At 42.5% G+C, this 27,948-nt stretch overlaps 1 protein-coding gene across 2 annotated transcripts in view; it reads right to left on the bottom strand.

The window, feature by feature from the left end:
- Positions 1-22,574, bottom strand: part of LOC139371442 (ceramide synthase 5-like) — an 84,807-nt gene extending 62,233 nt beyond the window's left edge. For both annotated transcript variants that reach the window (XR_011627229.1, XM_071111863.1), the window contains exons 1-6: positions 22,093-22,574; positions 13,358-13,466; positions 7,320-7,450; positions 5,716-5,773; positions 5,573-5,623; positions 3,589-3,681 (exon numbers count right to left, since the gene is read on the bottom strand). Coding sequence is in view for 1 of the 2 variants with exons in the window: in XM_071111863.1 (XP_070967964.1) it covers positions 3,589-3,681; positions 5,573-5,623; positions 5,716-5,773; positions 7,320-7,450; positions 13,358-13,466; positions 22,093-22,265 (615 nt within the window). In the remaining variant the exon portion in view is untranslated. The remainder of the gene's footprint in view (positions 1-3,588; positions 3,682-5,572; positions 5,624-5,715; positions 5,774-7,319; positions 7,451-13,357; positions 13,467-22,092) is intronic.
- Positions 22,575-27,948: the final 5,374 nt, after the last annotated feature.

Here is a 27,948-nt window from a genome sequence, read left to right as displayed (position 1 = left end):
GTAACAGTAAGACACATTATCTACCCTACTACAGTAACAGTAAGACACATTATCTACCCTACTACAGTAACAGTAAGACATTATCTACCCTACTACAGTAGCAGTAAGACATTATCTACCCTACTACAGTAACAGTAAGACATGATCTACCCTACTACAGTAACAGTAAGACATTATCTACTCTACTACAGTAACAGTAAGACATTTTCTGCTCTACTACAGTAACAGTAAGACATTATCTACCCTACTACAGTAACAGTAAGACATTATCTACTCTACTACAGTAACAGTAAGACACATTATCTACTATACTACAGTAACAGTAAGACATTATCTACTCTACTACAGTAACAGTAAGACATTATCTACCCTACTACAGTAACAGTAAGACATTATCTACTCTACTACAGTAACAGTAAGACACATTATCTACTCTACTACAGTAACCGTAAGACATTATCTACTCTACTACAGTAACAGTAAGACATTATCTACTCTACTACAGTAACAGTAAGACACATTATCTACCCTACTACAGTAACAGTAAGACATTATCTACCCTACTACAGTAACAGTAAGACATTATCTACTCTACTACAGTAACAGTAAGACACATTATCTACTCTACTACAGTAACAGTAAGACATTATCTACTCTACTACAGTAACAGTAAGACATTATCTACCCTACTACAGTAACAGTAAGACACATTATCTACTCTACTATAGTAACAGTAAGACACATTATCTACTCTACTATAGTAACAGTAAGACACATTATCTACCCTACTACAGTAACAGTAAGACACATTATCTACCCTACTACAGTAACAGTAAGACATTATCTACCCTACTACAGTAGCAGTAAGACATTATCTACCCGACTACAGTAACAGTAAGACATGATCTACCCTACTACAGTAACAGTAAGACATGATCTACCCTACTACAGTAACAGTAAGACATGATCTACTCTACTACAGTAACAGTAAGACATTATCTACCCTACTACAGTAGCAGTAAGACATTATCTACCCTACTACAGTAACAGTAAGACATGATCTACCCTACTACAGTAACAGTAAGACATTATCTACTCTACTACAGTAACAGTAAGACACATTATCTGCTCTACTACAGTAACAGTAAGACATTATCTACTCTACTACAGTAACAGTAAGACATTATCTACCCTACTACAGTAACAGTAAGACATTATCTACCCTACTACAGTAACAGTAAGACATTATCTACTCTACTACAGTAACAGTAAGACACATTATCTACTCTACTACAGTAACCGTAAGACATTATCTACTCTACTACAGTAACAGTAAGACATTATCTACTCTACTACAGTAACAGTAAGACACATTATCTACCCTACTACAGTAACAGTAAGACATTATCTACCCTACTACAGTAACAGTAAGACATTATCTACTCTACTACAGTAACAGTAAGACATTATCTACTCTACTACAGTAACAGTAAGACATTATCTACCCTACTACAGTAACAGTAAGACACATTATCTACTCTACTATAGTAACAGTAAGACACATTATCTACTCTACTATAGTAACAGTAAGACACATTATCTACCCTACTACAGTAACAGTAAGACACATTATCTACCCTACTACAGTAACAGTAAGACATTATCTACCCTACTACAGTAGCAGTAAGACATTATCTACCCTACTACAGTAACAGTAAGACATGATCTACCCTACTACAGTAACAGTAAGACATGATCTACCCTACTACAGTAACAGTAAGACATGATCTACTCTACTACAGTAACAGTAAAACATTATCTACCCTACTACAGTAGCAGTAAGACATTATCTACCCTACTACAGTAACAGTAAGACATGATCTACCCTACTACAGTAACAGTAAGACATTATCTACTCTACTACAGTAACAGTAAGACACATTATCTGCTCTACTACAGTAACAGTAAGACATTATCTACTCTACTACAGTAACAGTAAGACATTATCTACTCTACTACAGTAACAGTAAGACATTATCTACCCTACTACAGTAACAGTAAGACACATTATCTACCCTACTACAGTAACAGTAAGACACATTATCTACTATACTACAGTAACAGTAAGACATTTTCTGCTCTACTACCTACCCTACCGGTCTACATAGGGGCAATTTACATACCCTACCAGTCTACATAGGGGCAATTTACATACCCTACCAGTCTACATAGGGGCAATTTACATACCCTACCAGTCTACATAGGGGCAATTTACATACCCTACCAGTCTACATAGGGGCAATTTACATACCCTACCAGTCTACATAGGGGCAATTTACATACCCTACCAGTCTACATAGGGGCAATTTACATACCCTACCAGTCTACATAGGGGCAATTTACATACCCTACCAGTCTACATAGGGGCAATTTACATACCCTACCAGTCTACATAGGGGCAATTTACATACCCTACCAGTCTACATAGGGGCAATTTAAATACCCTACCAGTCTACATAGGGGCAATTTACATAAACTACCAGTCTACATAGGGGCAATTTACATACCCTACCAGTCTACATAGGGGCAATTTACCTACCCTACCAGTCTACATAGGGGCAATTTACCTACCCTACCAGTCTACATAGGGGCAATTGATATACCCTACCAGTCTACATAGGGGCAATTTACATACCCTACCAGTCTACATAGGGGCAATTTACCTACCCTACCAGTCTACATAGGGGCAATTTACATACCCTACCAGTCTACATAGGGGCAATTTACATACCCTACCAGTCTACATAGGGGCAATTTACCTACCCTACCAGTCTACATAGGGGCAATTTACCTACCCTACCAGTCTACATAGGGGCAATTTACATACCCTACCAGTCTACATAGGGGCAATTTATGTTTGGTCCATAAAATGGATATAATTTCTTGCCCAAGGCAGGATGATATGAGTGAAATGTATCTGGCACTTCCTGGTTAAATTGAAAACAACTGCTTCCTTTCCTGAGCACATCAAAGGCAAAGAATTACTGAGATCATTCAATAAGGCTGAGAAACAGAGAGCGACTGTTTGGTTTCTAGAACTCCTCCCCGATTCGTCTATACTCGAGCATACCAAAAAACAATGGCCCGCTTTGAAAAAAAAATCTTTATCTCAGGTTTTATAAACTCCAACTTAGTTTTCTTAAGATTTATCCGACCGCAGACGGATTTCCTCGACTCCATGGAACCCATGAAAGGAATCTCAATAATTCTATTAAGGATCGGGATATTCTATCCTGCTATCACATGACTGTAAATCCTGTCCCCTGTGCTGGAACCATGGAAACAAACAGCATTTCTGAGCAGAACCCATGTGACCTTTCACAATGAGCCATGCTATACTGCTCTAAACCAGTGGAGTCAAGGACATTCCTATACTTGACTCTGTAAATCACAACAGAAAGAAATATCTTAGTTAGTTAGTTAGTAACATGTCTATATCGTCCCCCCTCCCCCTCCCTACAAGGAGCAGCACTGTGTGTGCGTGTTCCCATCAGACAGACAGCATCTGTTGCCTGTCTTGCGTCTCACCTTGCGTTTGATGTCAGTAAACTGAGAGAACATGAGAGACCAGTAGAAGCCCAGCTCAGTCACGTAGTAGTGGTACAGGCCTGGAGTCAGGACCTGTTAGATACCAGGGACCAAGACAGACAGGGTTTATGTTAATACCTGGCCTGGAGTCAGGACCTGTTAGATAGCAACAGAGACCAAGACAGACAGGGTTTATGTTAATACCTGGCCTGGAGTCAGGACCTGTTAGATACCAACAGAGACCAAGACAGACAGGGTTTATGTTAACACCTGGCCTGGAGTCAGGACCTGTTAGATACCAACAGAGACCAAGACAGACAGGGTTTATGTTAACACCTGGCCTGGAGTCAGGACCTGTTAGATACCAACAGAGACCAAGACAGACAGGGTTTATGTTAACACCTGGCCTGGAGTCAGGACCTGTTAGATACCAACAGAGACCAAGACAGACAGGGTTTATGTTAACACCTGGCCTGGAGTCAGGACCTGTTAGATACCAACAGAGACCAAGACAGACAGGGTTTATGTTAATACGGTTTTTACAGGCCTGGAGTCAGGACTTGCAGGGGTCAGGAGGGGGGACAGACAGGGTTTATGTTAATAAGGATACAGACATTACTGAATGTGTAACATACTATTATTTTTCTTGCACCTTCATAAGTTTACTTTTTTATTTAACCTTTATTTAACCTTTGTTTAACCTTTATTTAACCTTTATTTAACCTTTATTTAACGAGGAAAGTCAGTTAAGAACAAATTCTTATCTTCAATGACGGTCTAGGAAACAGTGGGTTAACAGTGTTGTTCAGGGGCCAGAACGACAGATTTTGTACCTTGTCAGCTCGGGGGATTCGATCTTGCAACCTTTTGGGTGACTGGCCCAACGCTCTAACCACTAGGCTACCTGCTGCCTCTACACTCTAATCACTAGGCTACCTGCTGCCTCTACACTCTAACCACTAGGCTACCCTGCCGCCTCTACACTCTAACCACTAGGCTACCCTGCCGCCTCTACACTCTAACCACTAGGCTACCTGCTGCCTCTACACTCTAACCACTAGGCTACCTGCCGCCTCTACACTCTAACCACTAGGCTACCTGCCGCCCCTACACTCTAACCACTAGGCTACCTGCCGCCTCTACACTCTAACCACTAGGCTACCTGCCGCCTCTACACTCTACCACTAGGCTACCTGCCGCCTCTACACTCTACCACTAGGCTACCTGCCGCCTCTACACTCTAACCACTAGGCTACCTGCCGCCTCTACACTCTAACCACTAGGCTACCCTGCCTCCTCTACACTCTAACCACTAGGCTACCTGCCGCCTCTACACTCTAACCACTAGGCTACCTGCCTCCTCTACACTCTAACCACTAGGCTACCTGCTGCCTCTACACTCTAACCACTAGGCTACCCTGCCGCCTCTACACTCTAACCACTAGGCTACCTGCCGCCTCTACACTCTAACCACTAGGCTACCTGCCTCCTCTACACTCTAACCACTAGGCTACCTGCCGCCTCTACACTCTAACCACTAGGCTACCCTGCCTCCTCTACACTCTAACCACTAGGCTACCTGCCGCCTCTACACTCTAACCACTAGGCTACCTGCCTCCTCTACACTCTAACCACTAGGCTACCTGCCGCCTCTACACTCTAACCACTAGGCTACCCTGCCGCCTCTACACTCTAACCACTAGGCTACCTGCTGCCTCTACACTCTAACCACTAGGCTACCCTGCCGCCTCTACACTCTAACCACTAGGCTACCCTGCCGCCTCTACACTCTAACCACTAGGCTACCCTGCCGCCTCTACACTCTAACCACTAGGCTACCCTGCCGCCTCTACACTCTACCACTAGACTACCTGCTGCCCTTAGCGGTATTTCTTGCCAGAAAAAAATAAAAAATAAAAATAAAAAAGTACTCTTTGTAATTCCAAAATACATCCAACCAAATAAAGAGGCTGGTTAACGTCACCTGGTAGGGGTAGTTGTACCAGCAGTGGTGTGTATCCCACATCCATGGGCACTGTAAACAAAGACCAACACAATCAGTCTCAATTCAGCGCACAGCAATCATGTAAATACACACACACACACACAGGCACCAGAATATCTCACCTTCCACAGAAAGCAGATCCCATAGGTAAACATGAACAGATAAAATATAAGCCTCCACCTGAAAACAGATGACAGAGGTGTGGTCAGACACCTGGGAAAAAAGTGTCTGGCCAAATAATGTGTGTGTCAGTCTCTCACCTTCAATGCACTATATAGACCCTGATCAACCATGTAGACTGTGATGTAACCAAGCTAGGACTAATGACAGGAGCACAAATCAGAGCATATCACACTACACACACACACACACCACAAACCAATGTGTGCACAATCTCACAGAGGTGAAGGGCAAACTTATTAGTCGATAAGAACCATCGGTCTAGACTAGATGTTATAGTCTATGATATGACCCTACATGTTCTGTACTGGGTTTAATAACCTATATGTTCTGTACTGGGTTTAATAACCTATATGTTCTGTACTGGGTTTAATAACCTATATGTTCTGTACTGGGTTTAATAACCTATATGTTCTGTACTGGGTTTAATAACCTACATGTTCTGTACTGGGTTTAATAACCTACATGTTCTGTACTGGGTTTAATAACCTACATGTTCTGTACTGGGTTTAATAACCTATATGTTCTGTACTGGGTTTAATAACCTACATGTTCTGTACTGGGTTTAATAACCTACATGTTCTGTACTGGGTTTGATAACCTACATGTTCTGTACTGGGTTTAATAACTTACATGTTCTGTACTGGGTTTAATAACCTATATGTTCTGTACTGGGTTTAATAACCTACATGTTCTGTACTGGGTTTAATAACCTACATGTTCTGTACTGGGTTTAATAACCTATATGTTCTGTACTGGGTTTAATAACCTATATGTTCTGTACTGGGTTTAATAACCTACATGTTCTGTACTGGGTTTAATAACCTACATGTTCTGTACTGGGTTTAATAACCTATATGTTCTGTACTGGGTTTAATAACCTACATGTTCTGTACTGGGTTTAATAACCTACATGTTCTGTACTGGGTTTGATAACCTATATGTTCTGTACTGGGTTTAATAACCTACATGTTCTGTACTGGGTTTAATAACCTACATGTTCTGTACTGGGTTTAATAACCTATATGTTCTGTACTGGGTTTAATAACCTACATGTTCTGTACTGGGTTTAATAACCTACATGTTCTGTACTGGGTTTAATAACCTACATGTCCTGTACTGGGTTTGATAACCTACATGTTCTGTACTGGGTTTAATAACCTATATGTTCTGTACTGGGTATAATAACCTACATGTTCTGTACTGGGTTTAATAACCTACATGTTCTGTACTGGGTTTAATAACCTACATGTTCTGTACTGGGTTTAATAACCTACATGTTCTGTACTGGGTATAATAACCTATATGTTCTGTACTGGGTTTAATAACCTATATGTTCTGTACTGGGTATAATAACCTACATGTTCTGTACTGGGTTTGATAACCTATATGTTCTGTACTGGGTTTAATAACCTACATGTTCTGTACTGGGTTTAATAACCTATATGTTCTGTACTGGGTATAATAACCTACATGTTCTGTACTGGGTTTGATAACCTACATGCTCTCACAGAACTTGGTGAGTATGCTGGGTTTGATAACCTACATGCTCTCACAGAACTTGGTGAGTATGCTGGGTTTGTCCTGGTTGCGTCTGTGTCTGAACCATCTCTGGATCTTCCTCACATCCCAGTCCAGCTGCTTAGATAACCCATCCAGGCGTCGCGAGTCTGGGCACTACGGGAGACAGAGAGGGAGGTATTAGGGAGAGAGTGACAGGGAGAGAGGGGTATTAGAGCGAGAGAGAGGTATTAGAGAGAGAGAGAGACAGAGAGAGAGAGACAGAGGGTAAGTGAGGTATTAGAGAGAGAGAGAGGTATTAGAGAGACAGAGAGAGAGAGGAAGCTATTAGGGAGAGAGAGAGAGAGAGAGAGAGACAGAGAGAGAGAGAGAGAGAGAGAGAGAGAGATACAGAGAGAGAGAGAGGAGAGAGAGTGTAAGTGAGGTATTAGAGAGAGGGAGCTATTAGGGGGAGAGAGAGAGAGAGAGAGAGAGGTATTAGAGAGAGAAAGAGACAGAGAGAGAGAGAGAGAGAGAGAGAGAGAGAGAGAGAGAGAGAGGGGGGGGGGGTACGTGAGATATTAGAGAAAGGGAGCTATTAGGGGGAGAGAGAGAGAGAGAGAGTAAGAGAGAGAGAGAGAGAGAGAGAGAGAGAGAGGGGGGGGGTATGTGAGATATTAGAGAAAGGGAGCTATTAGGGGGAGAGAGAGAGAGAGAGAGTAAGAGAGAGAGAGAGAGAGAGAGAGAGAGAGGTATTAGAGAGAGGGGTACTAGAGAGGGAGAGAAGTCAGAGAGAGAGAGAGACAGAGAGAGAGAGAGAGGAGAGAGAGGGTAAGTGAGGTATTAGAGAGAGGGAGCTATTAGGGGGAGAGAGAGAGAGAGAGAGAGAGAGAGAGAGAGAGAGAGAGAGAGAGAGAGAGAGGTATTAGAGAGAGGGGTACTAGAGAGGGAGAGAAGTCAGAAATTAAAGAGTATGAGGAAGAAACTATGAATGAATTAATAAATGAGGGAAATATAGGGAAATTTGCTTTGCAACACACAGGCAGTCCTGGCTTACAGTACTATACATCACCTCAGATGACAGGCAGTCCTGGCCCACTCATACATACAGTACTATACATCACCTCAGATGACAGGCAGTCCTGGTCCACTCATACATACAGTACCAAACATCACCTCAGATGACAGGCAGTCCTGGCCCACTCATACATACAGTACTATACATCACCTCAGATGACAGGCAGTCCTGGCCCACTCATACATACAGTACTATACATCACCTCAGATGACAGGCAGTCCTGGCCCACTCATACATACAGTACTATACATCACCTCAGATGACAGGCAGTCCTGGTCCACTCATACATACAGTACTATACATCACAAGACATCACCTCAGATGACAGGCAGTCCTGGCCCACTCATACATACAGTACTATACATCACCTCAGATGACAGGCAGTCCTGGCCCACTCATACATACAGTACTATACATCACCTCAGATGACAGGCAGTCCTGGCCCGCTCATACATACAGTACTATACATCACCTCAGATGACAGGCAGTCCTGGCCCACTCATACATACAGTACTATACATCACCTCAGATGACAGGCAGTCCTGGCCCACTCATACATACAGTACTATACATCACCTCAGATGACAGGCAGTCCTGGCCCGCTCATACATACAGTACTATACATCACCTCAGATGACAGGCAGTCCTGGCCCACTCATACATACAGTACTATACATCACCTCAGATGACAGGCAGTCCTGGCCCGCTCATACATACAGTACTATACATCACCTCAGATGACAGGCAGTCCTGGCCCACTCATACATACAGTACTATACATCACCTCAGATGACAGGCAGTCCTGGCCCACTCATACATACAGTACTATACATCACCTCAGATGACAGGCAGTCCTTGCCCGCTCATACATACAGTACTATACATCACCTCAGATGACAGGCAGTCCTGGCCCACTCATACATACAGTACTATACATCACCTCAGATGACAGGCAGTCCTGGCCCACTCATACATACAGTACTATACATCACCTCAGATGACAGGCAGTCCTGGCCCGCTCATACATACAGTACTATACATCACCTCAGATGACAGGCAGTCCTGGCCCACTCATACATACAGTACTATACATCACCTCAGATGACAGGCAGTCCTGGCCCGCTCATACATACATTACTATACATCACAAGACATCACCTCAGATTACCTATTTGATGACATCAGAAGTGAGAGTAGGAGGAAGGAACGGATGAAGAATGTCAGGTGGTTGAGTATTGTGTAGAACAGAACAAGTGCGTGGGAATGGGCCATTAGGAGAAAGCTGACAGTAAGTCTAAATGTTTTCTAATGGGAGAGACTGATTGATTGACTGTATACTGTCCTTTAAGACAAAATTATTTTTCACAGCTCACAAGTAAGAACCAAGAGAGGGCACATCGAGGGTCGAAGAATTCTGGTAATTTTCCCCCAAATTCCCAAGTTTTACAACAATGACATGAGCTCATGTTGCTTAACATTTCTATTAGCTAGGCAATCATACAAGAAAACAGAGTGATGGCCTCTATTAAAAAGAGGAGGATCTCATCAGCTTTCTATAGGCTAGGCCTGCTATATTTATTCATCAACTTTTCTAATATTAAGCACATTGCTTATCTTTCCTACTTGGCTGGCATGAAAATGAACCAGGGGAAAAGTGTCCTCCATTCGCTATTTAAGTGTATCGGTGACATTTATTTTTTCCCCTGACCCGGTTTCGATACAGGTGCAAATCCAAATGTCCCACTTATATTATTTAGTATATGTAAAGATAAGATGAAATCAAGAATAGTCTGATGGCTGACAATATTAGCCTATCAATGATATAGTATCACTTGGAATGAGGCCCAGTGTAGGAAACCATGCTTATTTTGTTGCTTTTTTCTAATCATAGTCACACACCTCACGTAGGCTAGCCCATAAGCCTCCATTATTATATATGTTGATAAGGTTTGTATCATAACTAAAGTGGCCAAATAACTTCTTCAAATGAAGCACATTAATCCACTTTCCAAGGGGTGTAGAGCCTAACTAGTATTAACAAGGGGTGTAGAGCCTAACTAGTATTAACAAGGGGTGTAGAGCCTAACTAGTATTAACAAGGGGTGTAGAGCCTACCTAGTATTAACAAGGGGTGTAGAGCCTAACTAGTATTAACAAGGGGTGTAGAGCCTAACTGGTATTAACAAGGAGTGTAGAGCCTAACTAGTATTAACAAGGGGTGTAGAGCCTAACTAGTATTAACAAGGGGTGTAGAGCCTAACTAGTATTAACAAGGGGTGTAGAGCCTAACTGGTATTAACAAGGGGTGTAGAGCCTAACTGGTATTAACAAGGGGTGTAGAGCCTAACTAGTATTAACAAGGGGTGAAATAGCCTAACTAGTATATATAAGCAGCGTGTGAGTTTCATGTTTGGGGAAGATAGTTTTCATCATAAAATTCACCTTTATAATAAAAACATTACATGTATAATTGTATTTGCTGTCTCTTTTGATAATGGTGTTTTCCACTAATGGAACATTCATGCTTATAGCTTACTACTGTGTTCGCATTGCTGCGCTTATAATGTGAAGAAATAGCCTAATAGTTCATCAACATTTTAAGCTAAACGTTCTGGTCTGTTGCGTCAGCCACATTGCATTAAAAAAAAATTGATGTTAGTGTTTGTATTAATTCGGGATCTATCGCATTCCACAACTGTCCCAGACTATGTTTGCAATATTTATTTCTCACACAGATTAGAATTGGTCAACTTTGTACTATGGGGGATAGTTGATTGACATAGGCTAATGCTTTTGCTGTTCGTTAAGCCTTATTGGCTGGCGAAAAAGTGAACGTTCTTCCAACATCTTTAATATGCACTTTGGATTTGGATGTGTCTGTCTTCACTTGTATGTAGCCTGTGAGAAAGACCCGGTCATGTGACAGAGAGCCGTGTGAGTGAGAGATGCACAGCGAGACTCGAGAGAAGGGCACAACGCAGCACTACGGGCCACAAAGGGGATGGATTCTTTTCAGGGTGCATTACGGCCACAAAGGGGATGGATTCTTTTCAGGGTGAATTACGGTGCATTGCGGTGCATTACGGTGCATTACGGCCACAAAGGGGATGCCGTCGCCGCCGTGAAATTAGAGGCATTATCAAATGCTTGTCAAATTGTGAATGAGAGACTGATGAAGTGTGTACAGCCTGGGCGCATAAAGTATGGTCGCATTTAATTTGCTCTATTAAACCTACCCTTTGGAATGACTTCGATAACAACAGTGAATCTATTTTGTTTTTAAGAGGATATTTCTCAACAATCATTCTCATGACAGCACATTGGTAGTCAGTGAGCTAAGATGGACTGGCCTAAACTGGACTAAGCTGGGTTAAAACCCTGGATGGGAGACTAAAGAGGAGCTGTAGATACATCAACTCTCCAGTAGGAGGTGCTGTAGATAGATCAACTCTCCAGTAGGAGGTGCTGTAGGTAGATCAACTCTCCAATAGGAGGTGCTGTAGGTAGATCAACTCTCCAATAGGAGGTGCTGTAGGTAGATCAACTCTCCAGTAGGAGGTGCTGTAGACAGATCAACTCTCCAGTAGGAGGTGCTGTAGACAGATCAGCTCTCCAGTAGGAGGTGCTGTAGATAGATCAACTCTCCAGTAGGAGGTGCTGTAGATAGATCAACTCTCCAGTAGGAGGTGCTGTAGGTAGATCAACTCTCCAGTAGGAGGTGCTGTAGACAGATCAACTCTCCAGTAGGAGGTGCTGTAGTCAGATCAACTCTCCAGTAGGAGGTGCTGTAGACAGATCAACTCTCCAGTAGGAGATGCTGTAGATAGATCAACTCTCCAGTAGGAGGTGCTGTAGACAGATCAACTCTCCAGTAGGAGGTGCTGTAGACAGATCAACTCTCCAGTAGGAGGTGCTGTAGACAGATCAACTCTCCAGTAGGAGGTGCTGTAGATAGATCAACTCTCCAGTAGGAGGTGCTGTAGACAGATCAACTCTCCAGTAGGAGATGCTGTAGACAGATCAACTCTCCAGTAGGAGGTGCTGTAGACAGATCAACTCTCCAGTAGGAGGTGATGTAGACAGATCAACTCTCCAGTAGGAGGTGCTGTAGACAGATCAACTCTCCAGTAGGAGGTGCTGTAGACAGATCAACTCTCCAGTAGGAGGTGCTGTAGATAGATCAACTCTCCAGTAGGAGGTGCTGTAGACAGATCAACTCTCCAGTAGGAGGTGCTGTAGACAGATCAACTCTCCAGTAGGAGGTGCTGTAGACAGATCAACTCTCCAGTAGGAGGTGCTGTAGACAGATCAACTCTCCAGTAGGAGGTGCTGTAGACAGATCAACTCTCCAGTAGGAGGTGCTGTAGATAGATCAACTCTCCAGTAGGAGATGCTGCCCAGCCTATTGCTTTTTTTTCTGATAGTGTATATAACATTTAACATCTGACGTTGTTTTAAAGTTAAATTCTTCAACATATTTTATATAAGGTTTGGTTACCATAATAACTTAATGCTGTGGCTGACGTTCCACCTCAAAACAACAGTTGACGTTGATTTCAAATAAAATTAATTTTCCATGTACATTCCAAGTCACAATACATTGTCAAATTAGGTTGAAACAACATTTATTCTGCGTGTGTGTGTGTGTGTGTGTGTGTGTGTGTGTGTGTGTGTAGCTTGTGTGTGTGTGTAGTGTGTAGTGTGTGTGTGTGTGTGTGTAGTGTGTGTGTGTGTGTGTATAGCGTGTGTAGTGTGTGTGTGTGTGTAGCGTGTGTGTGTGTGTAGTGTGTGTGTGTGTGTAGTGTGTGTGTGTGTGTGTATAGCGTGTGTAGTGTGTGTGTGTGTGTAGTGTGTGTGTGTGTGTGCGTGTGTGTGTAGCGCGTGTGTGTGTGTAGTGTGTGTGTGTGTGTGTATAGCGTGTGTAGTGTGTGTGCGTGTGTAGTGTGTGTGTGTGTGTGTGCGTGTGTGTGTAGTGTGTAGTGTGTAGTGTGTGTGTGTGTGTGTACCTTTGTGATGGATGTGAACACCTTCTCCAGGACAGGGTTGGGTGTGGCTCGCCAGTGGACTGAGGCAGCGTGGATATGCAAGAGGAAGGCACATGGACTGGCTATGAACCTGAAGGAAAACCAGCAGTAGAAGCCCTATCAGTGAAACCCTATCAGAAAACACACAGCCTATCTGTACCTTATTGGTTTTTAGTATATAAACGATGCACATCATCATCACTTACAGATGGACTCATAAGCCTGGATGAATATCAGTGAAGGAAGCCTTATAAGTTCAGTATCATTTTGTATTCTTCACAATTTAGTGTACACTGCTTCCATTCTCATCGGTGTACTTATATTCACACAATGGCTGACATGACTTGTTGGATATACTTGTTTTTATTATGTATATCTGCCGTTTCCATATCTGTCCAACACCGGCCAAAAGACAGAGGGAAGAGATGAAATAAACTGTAACTAATAAACCATTTTTTTTTAAAAGAGCAGGACTTTCAAAACATTTTATGTGTCAGGTCAAGAGGCCAGGGAGAGAGTAGAGATGAAATATCACGTCATATACATAACTAGTTTGGCACAGCATCATAACTAGTTTGGCACAGCATCAGTCCTGCCTACAATAGAGTACAGACAAGTGGACTGTCCAAGTGAAGTGTGTTTTCAATAGCCCTCAATATGTTAGTGTTCCTTCAGTGTCCTTTAGATCATAGAGAGTATAGACCTAGAGATCATAGAGAGTATAGACCTAGAGATCATAGAGAGTATAGACCTAGATATCATAGAGAGTATAGACCTAGAGATCATAGAGAGTATAGACCTAGATATCATAGAGAGTATAGACCTAGAGATCATAGCGAGTATAGACCTAGAGATCATAGAGAGTATAGACCTAGAGATCATAGAGTATAGACCTAGATATAAGAGAGTATAGACCTAGATATCACAGAGAGTATAGACCTAGATATAAGAGAGTATAGACCTAGATATCATAGATAGTATAGACCTAGATATCACAGAGGGTATATACCTAGAGATCATAGAGTATAGACCTAGAGATCATAGAGAGTATAGACCTAGATATCACAGAGAGTATAGACCTAGATATCATAGAGAGTATAGACCTAGAGATCATAGAGAGTATAGACCTAGATATCATAGAGAGTATAGACCTAGAGATCATAGCGAGTATAGACCTAGAGATCATAATGAGTATATACCTAGATATCATAGAGTATAGACCTAGATATAAGAGAGTATAGACCTAGATATCACAGAGAGTATAGACCTAGATATAAGAGAGTATAGACCTAGATATCATAGAGAGTATAGACCTAGATATCACAGAGGGTATATACCTAGAGATCATAGAGTATAGACCTAGAGATCATAGAGAGCATAGACCTAGAGATCATAGAGAGTATAGACCTAGAGATCATAGCGAGTATAGACCCTAGATATCAGAGAGTATAGACCTAGAGATCATAGCGAGTATAGACCTAGAGATAAGAGAGTATAGACCTAGAGATAAGAGAGTATAGACCTAGATATAAGAGAGTATAGACCTAGATATCATAGAGAGTATAGACCTAGATATCACAGAGAGTATAGACCTAGATATCAGAGAGTATAGACCTAGAGATCATAGAGAGTATAGACCTAGAGATCATAGCATAGAGAACATAGAGCGAAGCGACATACTCAGTAATGGTGAAATGTGTTTTCAATAGCACTCCATCTGCTTGTGTTGCTTGTCCTTTGTCATTATAGCCTGGACTGTTTTTACAGTTGAAAATCATACCAATAGTAATAAAAAAAACAGACAGAAAACACACTCGTCTAACAGATTCAAACCCCTTTGACCCGGCCATTCCAACATTGGTTAGCCTCACCGTGTGGATAGGTCACTAGTCTACATTAAAGGTTAGCCACACTGTGGGTAAGCCAGAAAACACACAACAGAGGTTAACTGTGGTAAGCCAGAAGTCTAGAGTAGAGCAAGCAGTGTGGTATTGTAGGGTGGTAGCCAGATATGTAAATGTACAATGACCAGGAAGTTGGCTACACTGCATACAGATCTGGGATCAGGCTAAAGGAAGGGGAACTGTGGTGGAGTCTGACACTACACGCCCGGTTTGGCAGTCATTCAGCCAGTCAGAGTAGTGTGGTTGATTAGAATGCGAGAAATAAAAAATCCCTATTCCCCCTCCCCCTCTTCCTCCTGTCATTCCAGTTCACAAGCTATGAAAAATGTGACTATTGTCCAAACGCTAGGGTGAAAAACTGAGTCAGAGGGGGGAAACACACTTCGGTTTCACCTTGTGTTAAACGTGAGTCCATAAAAGGAAGGTAATGATGCTGTATCTAACACGTCGATCAGGAGTCACTAGGCCCTATTCCAGTGGGATGAAACACTGAAACACTGAATTACAACAGATAGAAATGTAATGAAAAGAGCTGACGCGATTCGCTATGCTAACCTGACACACATCCCCTGATCACATCTGTTCTACACTATACATTTCTTATCTCAACATTCTGTAACGGGGAACCAACACGAACAGACACCAGGGCTTTCCTGTTTTATCAAATGTCCGTTATTTACACCACAGGGTAAACTAGTTGAATTATCAGTGTTTACACTATAGGGTAAACTAGTTGAATTATCAGTGTTTACACTATAGGGTAAACTAGTTGAATTATCAGTGTTTACACTATAGGGTAAACTAGTTGAATTATCAGGTATTTACACCACAGAGTAAACTAGTTGAATTGTCAGTGTTTACACTATAGGGTAAACTAGTTGAATTATCAGTGTTTACACTATAGGGTAAACTAGTTGAATTATCAGTGTTTACACTATAGGGTAAACTAGTTGAATTATCAGTGTTTACACTATAGGGTAAACTAGTTGAATTGTCAGTGTTTACACTATAGGGTAAACTAGTTTATTATCAGTGTTTACATCATAGAGTAAACTAGTTGAATTGTCAGTGTTTATGCGATAGGCCAGGCTATAAGTTCAAATCTCAGTTTGTTTTACTGTCTAGTGTTTAGTTTACGCCAATAATTTGGACACAACAGTTTAATGTAGCTTACATCCTTATGTATAATGTGCATTGAAGCCTCAGGGAGCATTAAATGTGATACCTAGATGATTCTCGATCTGTTCAGTGTGTTGATATGTGCTCTGACTGACAGAGTCTTCACCAGAGTGGGAGTTGTCTCCTCCTTAAGATGTCTCATCTGGCTCAGTGAATTAAGGCCTACAGCTTCCATCGTTGAGTCAAGAGTCAAGACAGAAAACATTTTGTCGCTGACACAGCAAATTATTTTCTGTTTGCGGTCCTATGATTCTGGCACCCAACCGCGTTACTAGATATTGCCTAGCGTAGGTTATGTACACTGTATTTATCCAGGTTGTATCTCCTTGTGAGGCCAAGTACTTAGGTAACAATACTTTAAAGTACTTCAGTTTACTATTTATCTTTCTCACTACTTTTACTCCCTTACATTCCTAAATAAAATAAATACTTTTTACTCCCATACTGACACTAAAAAGTACTCGTTACATTTAGAACGCTCAGACAGGACAGTAAAATAGTCACATTTACGCACCTATCAACATAACACATTGTGATGCCTACTGCCTCTGATCTGGCGGATTCACTAAATAAAAATACTGCTGTTTGTAAATGATGTTGGAGTGTGGCCATCTTTATTTATTATTTTGTTAAATCGGGCTGTCTGGTTTGCTTAATATAAGGAATTTAATGTATAGGGGTGGCAGGGTAGCCTAGTGGTTAGAGCGGTGGACTAGTAACCGCAAGGTTGCAAGTTCAAACCCCTGAGCTGACAAGGTACAAATCTTAACAGGCCATCATTGAAAATAAGAATTTGTTCTTAACTGACTTGCCTAGTTAAATAAAGGTAAAATAAAAAAATAGCATTAATGTATAGCATTAATAAGTTTTCTATGAAGGCATCTTTACTTTTACTCAAGTATTACAACTGATTACTTTTTCCACTCCTGGCTAACTCAGTTGGAAAGAGGACAGTTTGAGGGTTACTACTACAACTGGTCTCCTGATGGTTACTAATACAACTGGTCTCCTGATGGTTACTACTACAACTGGTCTCCTGATGGTTACTAATACAACTGGTCTCCTGATGGTTTCGAATACAACTGGTCTCCTGATGGTTACTAATACAACTGGTCTCCTGATGGTTTCTAATACAACTGGTCTCCTGATGGTTACTACTACAACTGGTCTCCTGATGGTTACTAATACAACTGGTCTCCTGATGGTTACTAATACAACTGGTCTCCTGATGGTTACTAATACAACTGGTCTCCTGATGGTTACTACTACAACTGGTCTCCTGATGGTTACTAATACAACTGGTCTCCTGATGGTTACTAATACAACTGGTCTCCTGATGGTTACTACTACAACTGGTCTACTGATGGTTACTACTACAACTGGTCTCCTGATGGTTACTAATATAACTGGTCTCCTGATGGTTACTACTACAACTGGTCTCCTGATGGTTACTAATACAACTGGTCTCCTGATGGTTACTACTACAACTGGTCTCCTGATGGTTACTAATACAACTGGTCTCCTGATGGTTACTACTACAACTGGTCTCCTGATGGTTACTACTACAACTGGTCTCCTGATGGTTACTAATATAACTGGTCTCCTGATGGTTACTACTACAACTGGTCTCCTGATGGTTACTAATACAACTGGTCTCCTGATGGTTACTACTACAACTGGTCTCCTGATGGTTACTACTACAACTGGTCTCCTGATGGTTACTAATACAACTGGTCTCCTGATGGTTACTAATACAACTGGTCTCCTGATGGTTATACTACAACTGGTCTCCTGATGGTTACTAATACAACTGGTCTCCTGATGGTTACTAATACAACTGGTCTCCTGATGGTTATACTACAACTGGTCTCCTGATGGTTACTAATACAACTGGTCTCCTGATGGTTACTAATACAACTGGTATTCTGAGCAGGGAACGATGATAGGACCAGAGACAGAAGCAACAGGACATATTAAAACATCCATTTTCTTCCTCGGGACCAGACCATTTAAACAAACCCTGGGCCATGCTGCTAAGCAGACTTGGGTTCAAGTACTATTCTAAACATAAAAAATTAAAAAATGTCTAGCCTGCCTGAAGTGCCAGATGGGAGGGGTTTCCAGTTTTGGGACTATTCTAATTGGTCCATTAAACCAGGCAAGCTCAATCAAGCCCAAAGAAAGTACTATTGAAAATACATCCTGTTGGAAGCCAGGTCTGTTGCCAAGAGACAGAGGCAGTGCTGAAACTACAACAGCTTGTAAATCCTGTGACAGTCAACAATATCTGAGAGCAGCAACAGTGGTGGGAGCCACCTGAGCTAGTCCGGCAAGCTAGCTGTCTCTCTCTGAGCTAGTCCGGCAAGCTAGCTGTCTCTCTCTGAGCTAGTCCGGCAAGCTAGCTGTCTCTCTCTGAGCTAGTCCGGCAAGCTAGCTGTCTCTCTCTGAGCTAGTCCGGCAAGCTAGCTGTCTCTCTCTGAGCTAGTCCGGCTAGCTGTCTCTCTCTGAGCTAGTCCGGCAAGCTAGCTGTCTCTCTCTGAGCTAGTCCGGCAAGCTTGCTGTCTCTCTCTGAGCTAGTCCGGCAAGCTAGCTGTCTCTCTCTGAGCTAGTCCGGCAAGCTAGCTGTCTCTCTCTGAGCTAGTCCGGCAAGCTAGCTGTCTCTCTCTGAGCTAGTCCGGCAAGCTAGCTGTCTCTCTCTGAGCTAGTCCGGCAAGCTAGCTGTCTCTCTCTGAGCTAGTCCGGCTAGCTGTATCTCTCTGAGCTAGTCCGGCAAGCTAGCTGTCTCTCTCTGAGCTAGTCCGGCTAGCTGTCTCTCTCTGAGCTAGTCCGGCAAGCTAGCTGTCTCTCTCTGAGCTAGTCCGGCTAGCTGTCTCTCTCTGAGCTAGTCCGGCAAGCTAGCTGTCTCTCTCTGAGCTAGTCCGGCAAGCTAGCTGTCTCTCTCTGAGCTAGTCCAGCAAGCTAGCTGTCTCTCTCTGAGCTAGTCCGGCAAGCTAGCTGTCTCTCTCTGAGCTAGTCCAGCAAGCTAGCTGTCTCTCTCTGTCTGTATGGCAGTTGAAAAAAACTGCCATATAAACCACAAAATGAATGTAGCCTAGAGGTGTGCGTACATGAGAAAGAGTGTAAAGAGATGTTGAGTGAACTGATGGATGCTCTGTTTACATAAACAGCTTGTATTAGCCAAGCCAAATCAGTTCAGTAGAAAAGGATTATGTTTAAGGCCAAACAGTCTGAAACTGTTTTTTTTTTTTTGCTTAATCCTCCTCACAGAGAAAAGGTCTCCAAGGTACAGGTTAAAGACAAATATGATGCAACAGAGATTATCATACTTCATGTGTCATTATTGGCCCAGTTCAACACAGTTCATGAATTGGCTTATAAATTAACTGGCTTATGGCCTACAAAAACTGAACTTTCAACACAATCAACTTCTGTTCTAGACCGTGTTTATGTGCCAAGTGAATGTGATGATTGGCTACTTCACAACTTCCAGTAACAATCCCTTATTCTCCTGAGAGGTGAGGAAGGACTAAGGTCCCTTATTTCCAGAAACAAACCCTTATTCCCCTGAGAGGTGAGGAAGGACTAAGGTCCCTTATTTCCAGAAACAAACCCTTATTCCCCTTAGAGGTGAGGAAGGACTAAGGTCCCTTATTTCCAGAAACAAACCCTTATTCCCCTGAGAGGTGAGGAAGGAGTAAGGTCCCTTATTTCCAGAAACAAACCCTTATTCCCCTTTGTATTGGTGAAGATCTAGGGAGTTATCTCAGAGTAGTGCTTTTTCATTTAACTAGGCAAGTCAGTTAAGAATAAATTCTTATTGCCTTGTTCAGAACAACAGATTGTCAGCTCGGGGATTCGATCCAGCAACCTTTCGGTAACTGGCCCAACGCTCTAACCACTAGGCTACCTGCCACCCCAAAGATCAGGTACCTCTCCCCATTTAATCTTATTCATTGTGATCTAAAGACAACATTTCGGCCCCACTAGTCAAAGCAAGTAAAGCAGGACTCCAACTCTGAGAGTCGGAGATGATTTATGATTTATGAATATGGGCTCTGCAAGTACAAGATGGCCAGCAGTTTGGTGAAATGCCCACAATGTTCAGAGCCATTATGAAAAACGTACAATATCACTCCATCCATCGCAATGCTTCAGCCTGGATTTCAGCCAAACTTTCCCCGACTAACCCTGAAACCCAAGGGACAACAGTAACAAGGGGAAACTCCCTCCGAAGGAAAAAAAAACCCTGTAAGATGCTAAAACTAGTCAAAGCAAGTTTATGCCAGAAGCTAATTAAACAGAAAATGAACCCATCTCCTCCTCTCTCATTCATGACAAATAGGCCTAGTTCCCACATAGATGTCACGAGTCCCAACCCGACCCATGACACATAGGCTAGGGCAGGGTTCTGCAATCCTCTTCCTGGAGAGCTAATCTCCTGTAGGTTTTCACTCCAATACCACCTGTCACTAAACCTGATTCAGTTTATCAACCAGCTAAATTATTACAATCAGGTGTGCTAGACTAGGAGCGTAAAAACCTACAGGAGGGTAGCTCTCCGGGAACAGGGTTGTAGAAACCTGGGCTAGGCTATATACTGTATGTCGGTCCCCAACCAGGCCTGAGGCTGTTTGGTAATGATGATAAGCTCTTTAGGTATGGATGGGCGGACTGTCATGAATACTGGTAATGGACTGATTTGTGATCCTGCAGCCCTGATGTGTCCGTTTCTCAGTGACAAAGGGTCTGTTATAACCAGTTTATAACGTTTTTTCTCCCCACCATGTCTATAGCAATGATTGCTGAGCATGGTTTGAATTAAAAGGCAACCTGGACTGGAGATTGTGGGACGTGTGCTTTCTAAAGAAAATGACCCTGACAATACAGGCCATTGGCCAGCTCTGAGAACTGCCTGCAAACGTTGTCATCAAGTTGTTGTACTGTCACTGTCGGCCATAGATATTATATAAATGGATAATGAGCTTATTTTCGATATCTATTGTTAGATGCTTTGTATGAGTTGGCTTTTACTAGGACAGGGGTAGACAACTAGATTTTGCAGCGGGACGATGTTTGTCTGAGCGGATGATAAAGGGGCTGGAACATAATTATAATAACTTGTACACTCAAATTGACCACAAGAAAGCCCAAAAGGAGGTTGTATTTGAAAATAACATAATAATTTCCTACCTTGATTACATTGAGATACGATCACATATGTCTCTTTTTATTTGTGGGAATACTTGGGAACAGATTTTAAAAAATATTGGTGATTTTACAGTTGTTTTTTTTACCCAAAAAGTTTAAACTTTGGAAGACCAAAGAAAAACACTTGAGGAACGGCTTTGGCCCGTACGCCAGCTGTTGCCTACGAAGTAGCAAGCAGCTAGAGGTTCGCGTAGCTAGCATAAGGCTGACATGGATGGACAACCATAGAGATCCTATTAAATCATAAATCTATGGGACTACCCCCCAAAACAATACGATGGCAAGGACATTTTTATTTTTCAATCGAAGACTCGTGCGTGCATATACGGCCGGGCGGGTGTTATCTTCAAGAAATAGTTGATAAAAGAAAACATGAGGGGAAAAACGTCATGGTAACATGACTTAGAAAAGCAAAATAGTGCGTACCTCTCAAATAGTATTCTGACAGCAAAGATCCCCACAGCCAACGGTAAGGCAGAGAGTAAGTGCCCGGCTTTTGGATACTCCACCCCGGGCGCTGGGTCTGCAAGATCCGCCCAAGTCACATTATGTGGGAGCCAAAACCTCTCGTTCCAAAACCACACTGAAAGAGCAGCCATGATCACCAAAAGTGGCTTCGATTTAAGAAATGTAATCCTCTGGAGAAAAAAATAAAACGAGGGAAACGTTTCCACCGCCCTTCCTTTGAGGACTGAGTATTGGATGAGTCCAGAAACGTTTTGTACCCGCGTTGGATAAGACTAGAAACGTTTTGTTGTCCGTGATAGGATTGTTTGATGGATGAAATTAAAATGGCCTCACAACAGAGCAATCATCAAAGACAGTCCAGAAAGAACAAAGATTTTTTTTTTTTTTTTACTAAAAAAGACCACCACAGCTTGTGGTTTAAGATGGGAAGAAATGTGGGCAGAACAAACGAGAAGGTGGGCAGAGCCAAGCATGAGCTAGCGAGATCCTATTGGCTCGTTCTAGCAACAGGGAACGCCTACTCTGTGAAGTGCGCATGTGCAAGAACTCAATTCTCCTTTGCACTCCTAAACAACGCAATTCTTTAACACTTTGGCAAAGGGTAAACGTCTAGATAACATATTCCACTCTGTTCGTCACATTTTCTAGTTTTGGGAAGATAAACCTGTATTGAGATCAAATGTTTCATCGACGAGAAAACTATCAGAATATCGGCCAGAATCCAATTCAATTCAAGGGGCTTTATTGGCATGGGAAACGTGTGTTAACGTTGCCAACATTGTTAACGTTGGCCAGAATCCATCTCATTCCATCTTCTCCCACAGCCGGGCACTGGGCTTCCTCTCACTACCATATTTGGAAGTGAGTGGAGACTCCAGGCGGATGCTTCACATTTATACATCATGTGAAATAGATTTCTCATTGTTCTGTCTGTGGTATGAAGATGGCGACGTTGGCTCGCCAAACTGCGCATGTGGTGCAAGCCGTTAAATATAAAGCACTTATTCAATACAAAGTTGTTTTTGACGAAAATGAAAACGTGTCAATTTGTCACATTCACGAGGTTGGCGTAATAACATGTTCAACTACTTAAGACACTGGCTTGAATATAGGTTCTCCCTTTAGATTTCGAGAAAATTAACAACTAAGAAATACTTTTTCACTTCTCTCATTGACTTCGCAAATTTCAAACCCTGGCCTGGTGTTCTTGGTCTGTTTAGCAAGCGTTCCCGGTAGTCTAGCAATGTTGTGCCTCTGGGTTTATAAACTGCTATTACTGATGGGACGTTCACTATTACTTTTCCAACCAGATAGACTAGTGTCTTTCTTATCGTAATAAGAATAAGAGCACCTCCTCCCAGCTGCCCACTGCACTGAGGCTGGGAAACACTGTCACCACTGATAAATCCACAATAATTGAGAATTTAAATAAGCATTTTTCTACGGCTGGCCATGCTTTCCACCTGGCCACCCCTACCCTGGTCAACAGCCCTGCACCCCCCACAGCAACTTGCCTAAGTCACCCCCATTTTTCCTTCACCCAAATCCAGATAGCTGATGTTCTGAAAGAGCTGCAAAATCTGGACCCCTACAAATCAGCAGGGCTAGACAATCTGGACCTTCTCTTTCTAAAATTATCAGCCGAAATTGTTGCAACCCCTATTACTAGCCTGTTCAACCTTTCTTTCATATTGTCTGATATTCCCAAAGATTGGAAAGCTGCCGCGTTCATCCCCCTCTTCAAAGGGGGAGACACTCTAGACCCAAACTGCTACAGACTTATATCTATCCTACCCTGCCTTGGCTTCGAAAGCCAAGTTAACAAACAGAACACTGATCATTTCGAATCCCACCGTACCTTTTCCGCTATTCAATCTGGTTTCCGAGCTGGTCATGGGTGCACCTCAGCCACGCTCAAGATCCTAAACGATATCATAACCGCCATCGATGAGACAATACTGTGCAGTTATATTCATCGAACTGGCCAAGGCTTTTGACTGTCAATCACCACATTCTTATCGGCAGACTCAACAGCCTTGGTTTCTCAAATGACTACCTCGCCTGTTTCACCAACTACTTCTCAGACAGAGTTCAGTGTGTCAAATCGGAGGGCCTGTTGTCCGGACCTCTGGCAGTCTCTATGGGGGTGCCACATGGTTCAATTCTCAGGCCGACTCTTTTCTCTGTATACATCAATGATGTTGCTCTTGCTGCTGGTGATTCCCTGATCCACCTCTATGCAGACGACACCATTCTGTATACTTCTGGCCCTTCTTTGGACACTGTGTTAACTAGCCACCAGATGAGCTTCAATGCCATACAACTCTCCTTCCATGGCCTCCAACTGCTCTTAAATGCAAGTAAAACTAAATGCATGCTCTTCAACCGATTGCTGCACGTGTAACAGTATAGACTTTACGCCCGTCCCCTCGCCCCGACCTGGGCGCGAACCAGGGACGCTCTGCACACGTCAACAGTCACCCTCGAAGCATCGTTACCCATCGCTCCACAAAAGCCACGGCCCTTGCAGAGCAAAGGGGAACCACTACTTCAAGGTCTCATAGCAAGTGACGTCACCGATTGAAACTCCACTAGAGCGCACCACCGCTAACTAGCTAGCAATTTCACATCGGCTACACCCGCACCTGCCCACCATCACTACTTTGGATGGTTCTGACTTAGAATATGTGGGACAACTACAAATACCTAGGTGTCTGGTTAGACTGTAAACTCTCCAATCCAAAATTAAATCTAGAATTGGCAATAAAACATCCTTCAATCATGCTGCCAAACATACCCTTGTAAAACTGACCATCCTACCGATCCTCGACTTCGGCGATGTAATTTACAAAATAGCCTCAAACACTCTACTCAGCAAATTAGATGCAGTCTATCACGATGCCATCCGCTTTGTCACCAAAGCCCCATATACTACCCACCACTGTGACCTGTATGCTCTTGTTGGCTGGCCCTCGCTACATATTCATCGCCAAACACACTGGCTCCAGGTCGTCATCTATAAGTATTTGCTAGGTAAAGCCCCGCCTTATCTCAACTCGCTGGTCACCATAGCAGCACTCACCCGTAGCATGTGCTCCAGCAGGTATATTTCACTGGTCACCCCCAAAGCCAACTCCTCCTTTGGCCGCCTCTCCTTCCAGTTCTCTGCTGCCAATGACTGGAACGAATTGCAAAAATCACTGAAGCTTGATACCCATATCTCCCTCACTAACTTTAAGCTCCAGCTGTCAGAGCAGCTCACAGATCACTGCACCTGTACATAGCCCATCTGTAAATAGTCCATCCAACTACCTCATCCCCATACTGTTTTTGTTTTGCTCCTTTGCATCCCAGTATCTCTACTTACACATTCATCACTCCAGTGTTTAATTGTTAAATTGTAATTATTTCACTACTATGGCCTATTTATTGCCTTCCTCCCTTATCTTACCTCATTTGCACACACTGTATAGACTTTATTTTCTCTATTGTGTTATTGCCTGTATGTTTGTTTATTCCATGTGTAACTCTGTGTTGTTGTTTGTGTCGCGCTGGTTTGCTTTATCTTGGCCAGGTCGCAGTTGTAAATGAGAACTTGTTCTCAACTAGCCTACCTGGTTAAATAAAGGTGAAATAATATATATATACAGCATATCACAAAAGTGAGTACACTCCTCACATTTTTGTAAATATTTGAGCATATCTTTTCATGTGACGACACTGAAGAAATGACACTTTGCTACAATGTAAAGTAGTGAGTGTACAGCTTGTATGACAGTGTAAATTTGCCCCCTCAAAATAACTCAACACACAGCCATTAATGTCTAAACCTCTGGCAACAAAAGTGAGTACACCCCTAAGTGTTTACAAAAATGTGAGGGGTGTACTCACTTCTGTGATATACTGTATATTTAGTGATAGTGTAGCAATGGTGATCCGTGATAAGACATTTTGAGATTAATATCAGTGAACGTATAATGTGTGTATGTAGAACAATATAGTACAATGAAAATTTCACGTTGTATATCATTGTCTCGAAACCCACCCTCAGAGTTCTCTGTACGAGATGAGGGCTCCACCAGGCGTCCATGGCAACGGAAACATTCTGAAATGTCATCTCAATACAGTATGATAATAATAGCACAATAACTGTGTAATAAAATAGGTCTTATGTCTAATAACACCCACTCCCATTGGGTTAGGCATGTTGAAAACAACCAGTAAAATAATGTATAGATAAAGGTTTGGAATGGTCCCTCAAATTCTCAAGAACGTCTACAGATGCACCGTTGAGAGTATCTTGACCTGCTGCGTCACCGCCTGGTATAGCAACTGCACCGCCCTCGTCCACAAGGCCCTACAGAGCTCCCATGGCATTCTAGACCTACACACCAACAAGCGGTGTCTGAGGTTGTCCCGAAAAAAATGTCAGAGACTTCAGCCAACCCTGCCATACATAGACTGTTCTCTCTACTTCTATCCGGCAGATGGCGCCAGAGTATGAAGTCTCGGACAAAGAGGCTTCTGCCCCCAAAGCAATGACACTGTTAAACAGATAGACAATAGCTGCCCCCCCCCCTCCACGGACCATATATTCCGTTCTTTATTCCAGCGATATAGTTATCATGTCTAAGCCTGTATTTCCTCTCCTCTTTTCATTTATTTCTCCTCCTGTTTTGGAATCTCATTGTCATTCCATTTCATAAGCCCTCGTATAGCCTCTTCTCTCCTATCTCTCTCTCCTATCTCTCTCTCCTATCTCTTATCCCTCAATTTATCCCCCCTCTTCTACATCTCCCTCTCTCATCCTCTCACCGTCTCTCTCTCTCTCTGTCTCTCCATCTTTCCCAATCCCATTTCTCCCTCCCCTCTCTTTCTTTACCTCTATCCCCCCTTCCCCCTCCCTCTCTCTCTATACGCACACTGACAGGTCACTACCCACACAAACAGACACACCTACACTGACACTCTTGCAAATACATGCATGCACGCGCACACACACGCACGCACGCACACACACACCACTTATGCTGCTGCCATACTGTTAACTATTATCATTATTTATCCTGCTACCAGTCGCTTTCTAATCCCAGCCTATACATCTACCTCAAAATACTCCAGTATCTCTGCACATTGTAAATGTGTTTTCTGGCACTGTCCCATATAGCTTACATTCTCATATTGTTTCTTTCTTTCTTCCTTTCTTTTTTTTTTTTTAGTTAATACTATTTTGATAGAGAATACTGTTGGGAAAGGGGTTGCTAGTTCAGATTGTCACTGTACTTGTGCATGTAACAATAAAACGTGAAACTAGTAAAGATAGATTAGACACTTCTCCAAATAGACTGGAGGAGGAAAACATAACCAACATCCTGTATGAGGATACGCATTTAGCTGTATGTACACTATATATATATATATATATATATATATATATATATATATATATATATACACAAAAGTATGTGGATAACCCTTCAAATGAGTGGATTCGGCTATTTCAGCCACACCCGTTGCTGACAGGTGTATAAAATCGAGCACGCAGCCATGCATTCTCCACAGACAAACATTGGCAGTAGAATGGCCTTACTGAAGAGCTGAGAGACTTTCAAAGTGTCACCGTCATAGGATGCCACCTTCCCAACAAGTCAGTTCATAACATTTTGGCCCTGTTAGAGCTGGTCAACTGCAAGTGCTGTAATTGTGAGGTGGAAATGTCTAGGAGCAACAACGGCTCAGCTGTGAAGTGGTAGGCCACACAAGCTCACAACATAAAAATCATCTGTCTTCGGTTGCAACACTCACTACTGAGTT

Source organism: Oncorhynchus clarkii, chromosome 17 (genome assembly GCF_045791955.1).
Source record: "Oncorhynchus clarkii lewisi isolate Uvic-CL-2024 chromosome 17, UVic_Ocla_1.0, whole genome shotgun sequence".
NCBI lineage: Eukaryota > Metazoa > Chordata > Actinopteri > Salmoniformes > Salmonidae > Oncorhynchus > Oncorhynchus clarkii.
Note: the sequence above shows the minus strand (reverse complement) of the source record. Positions and strands in the feature narration are given on the sequence as shown.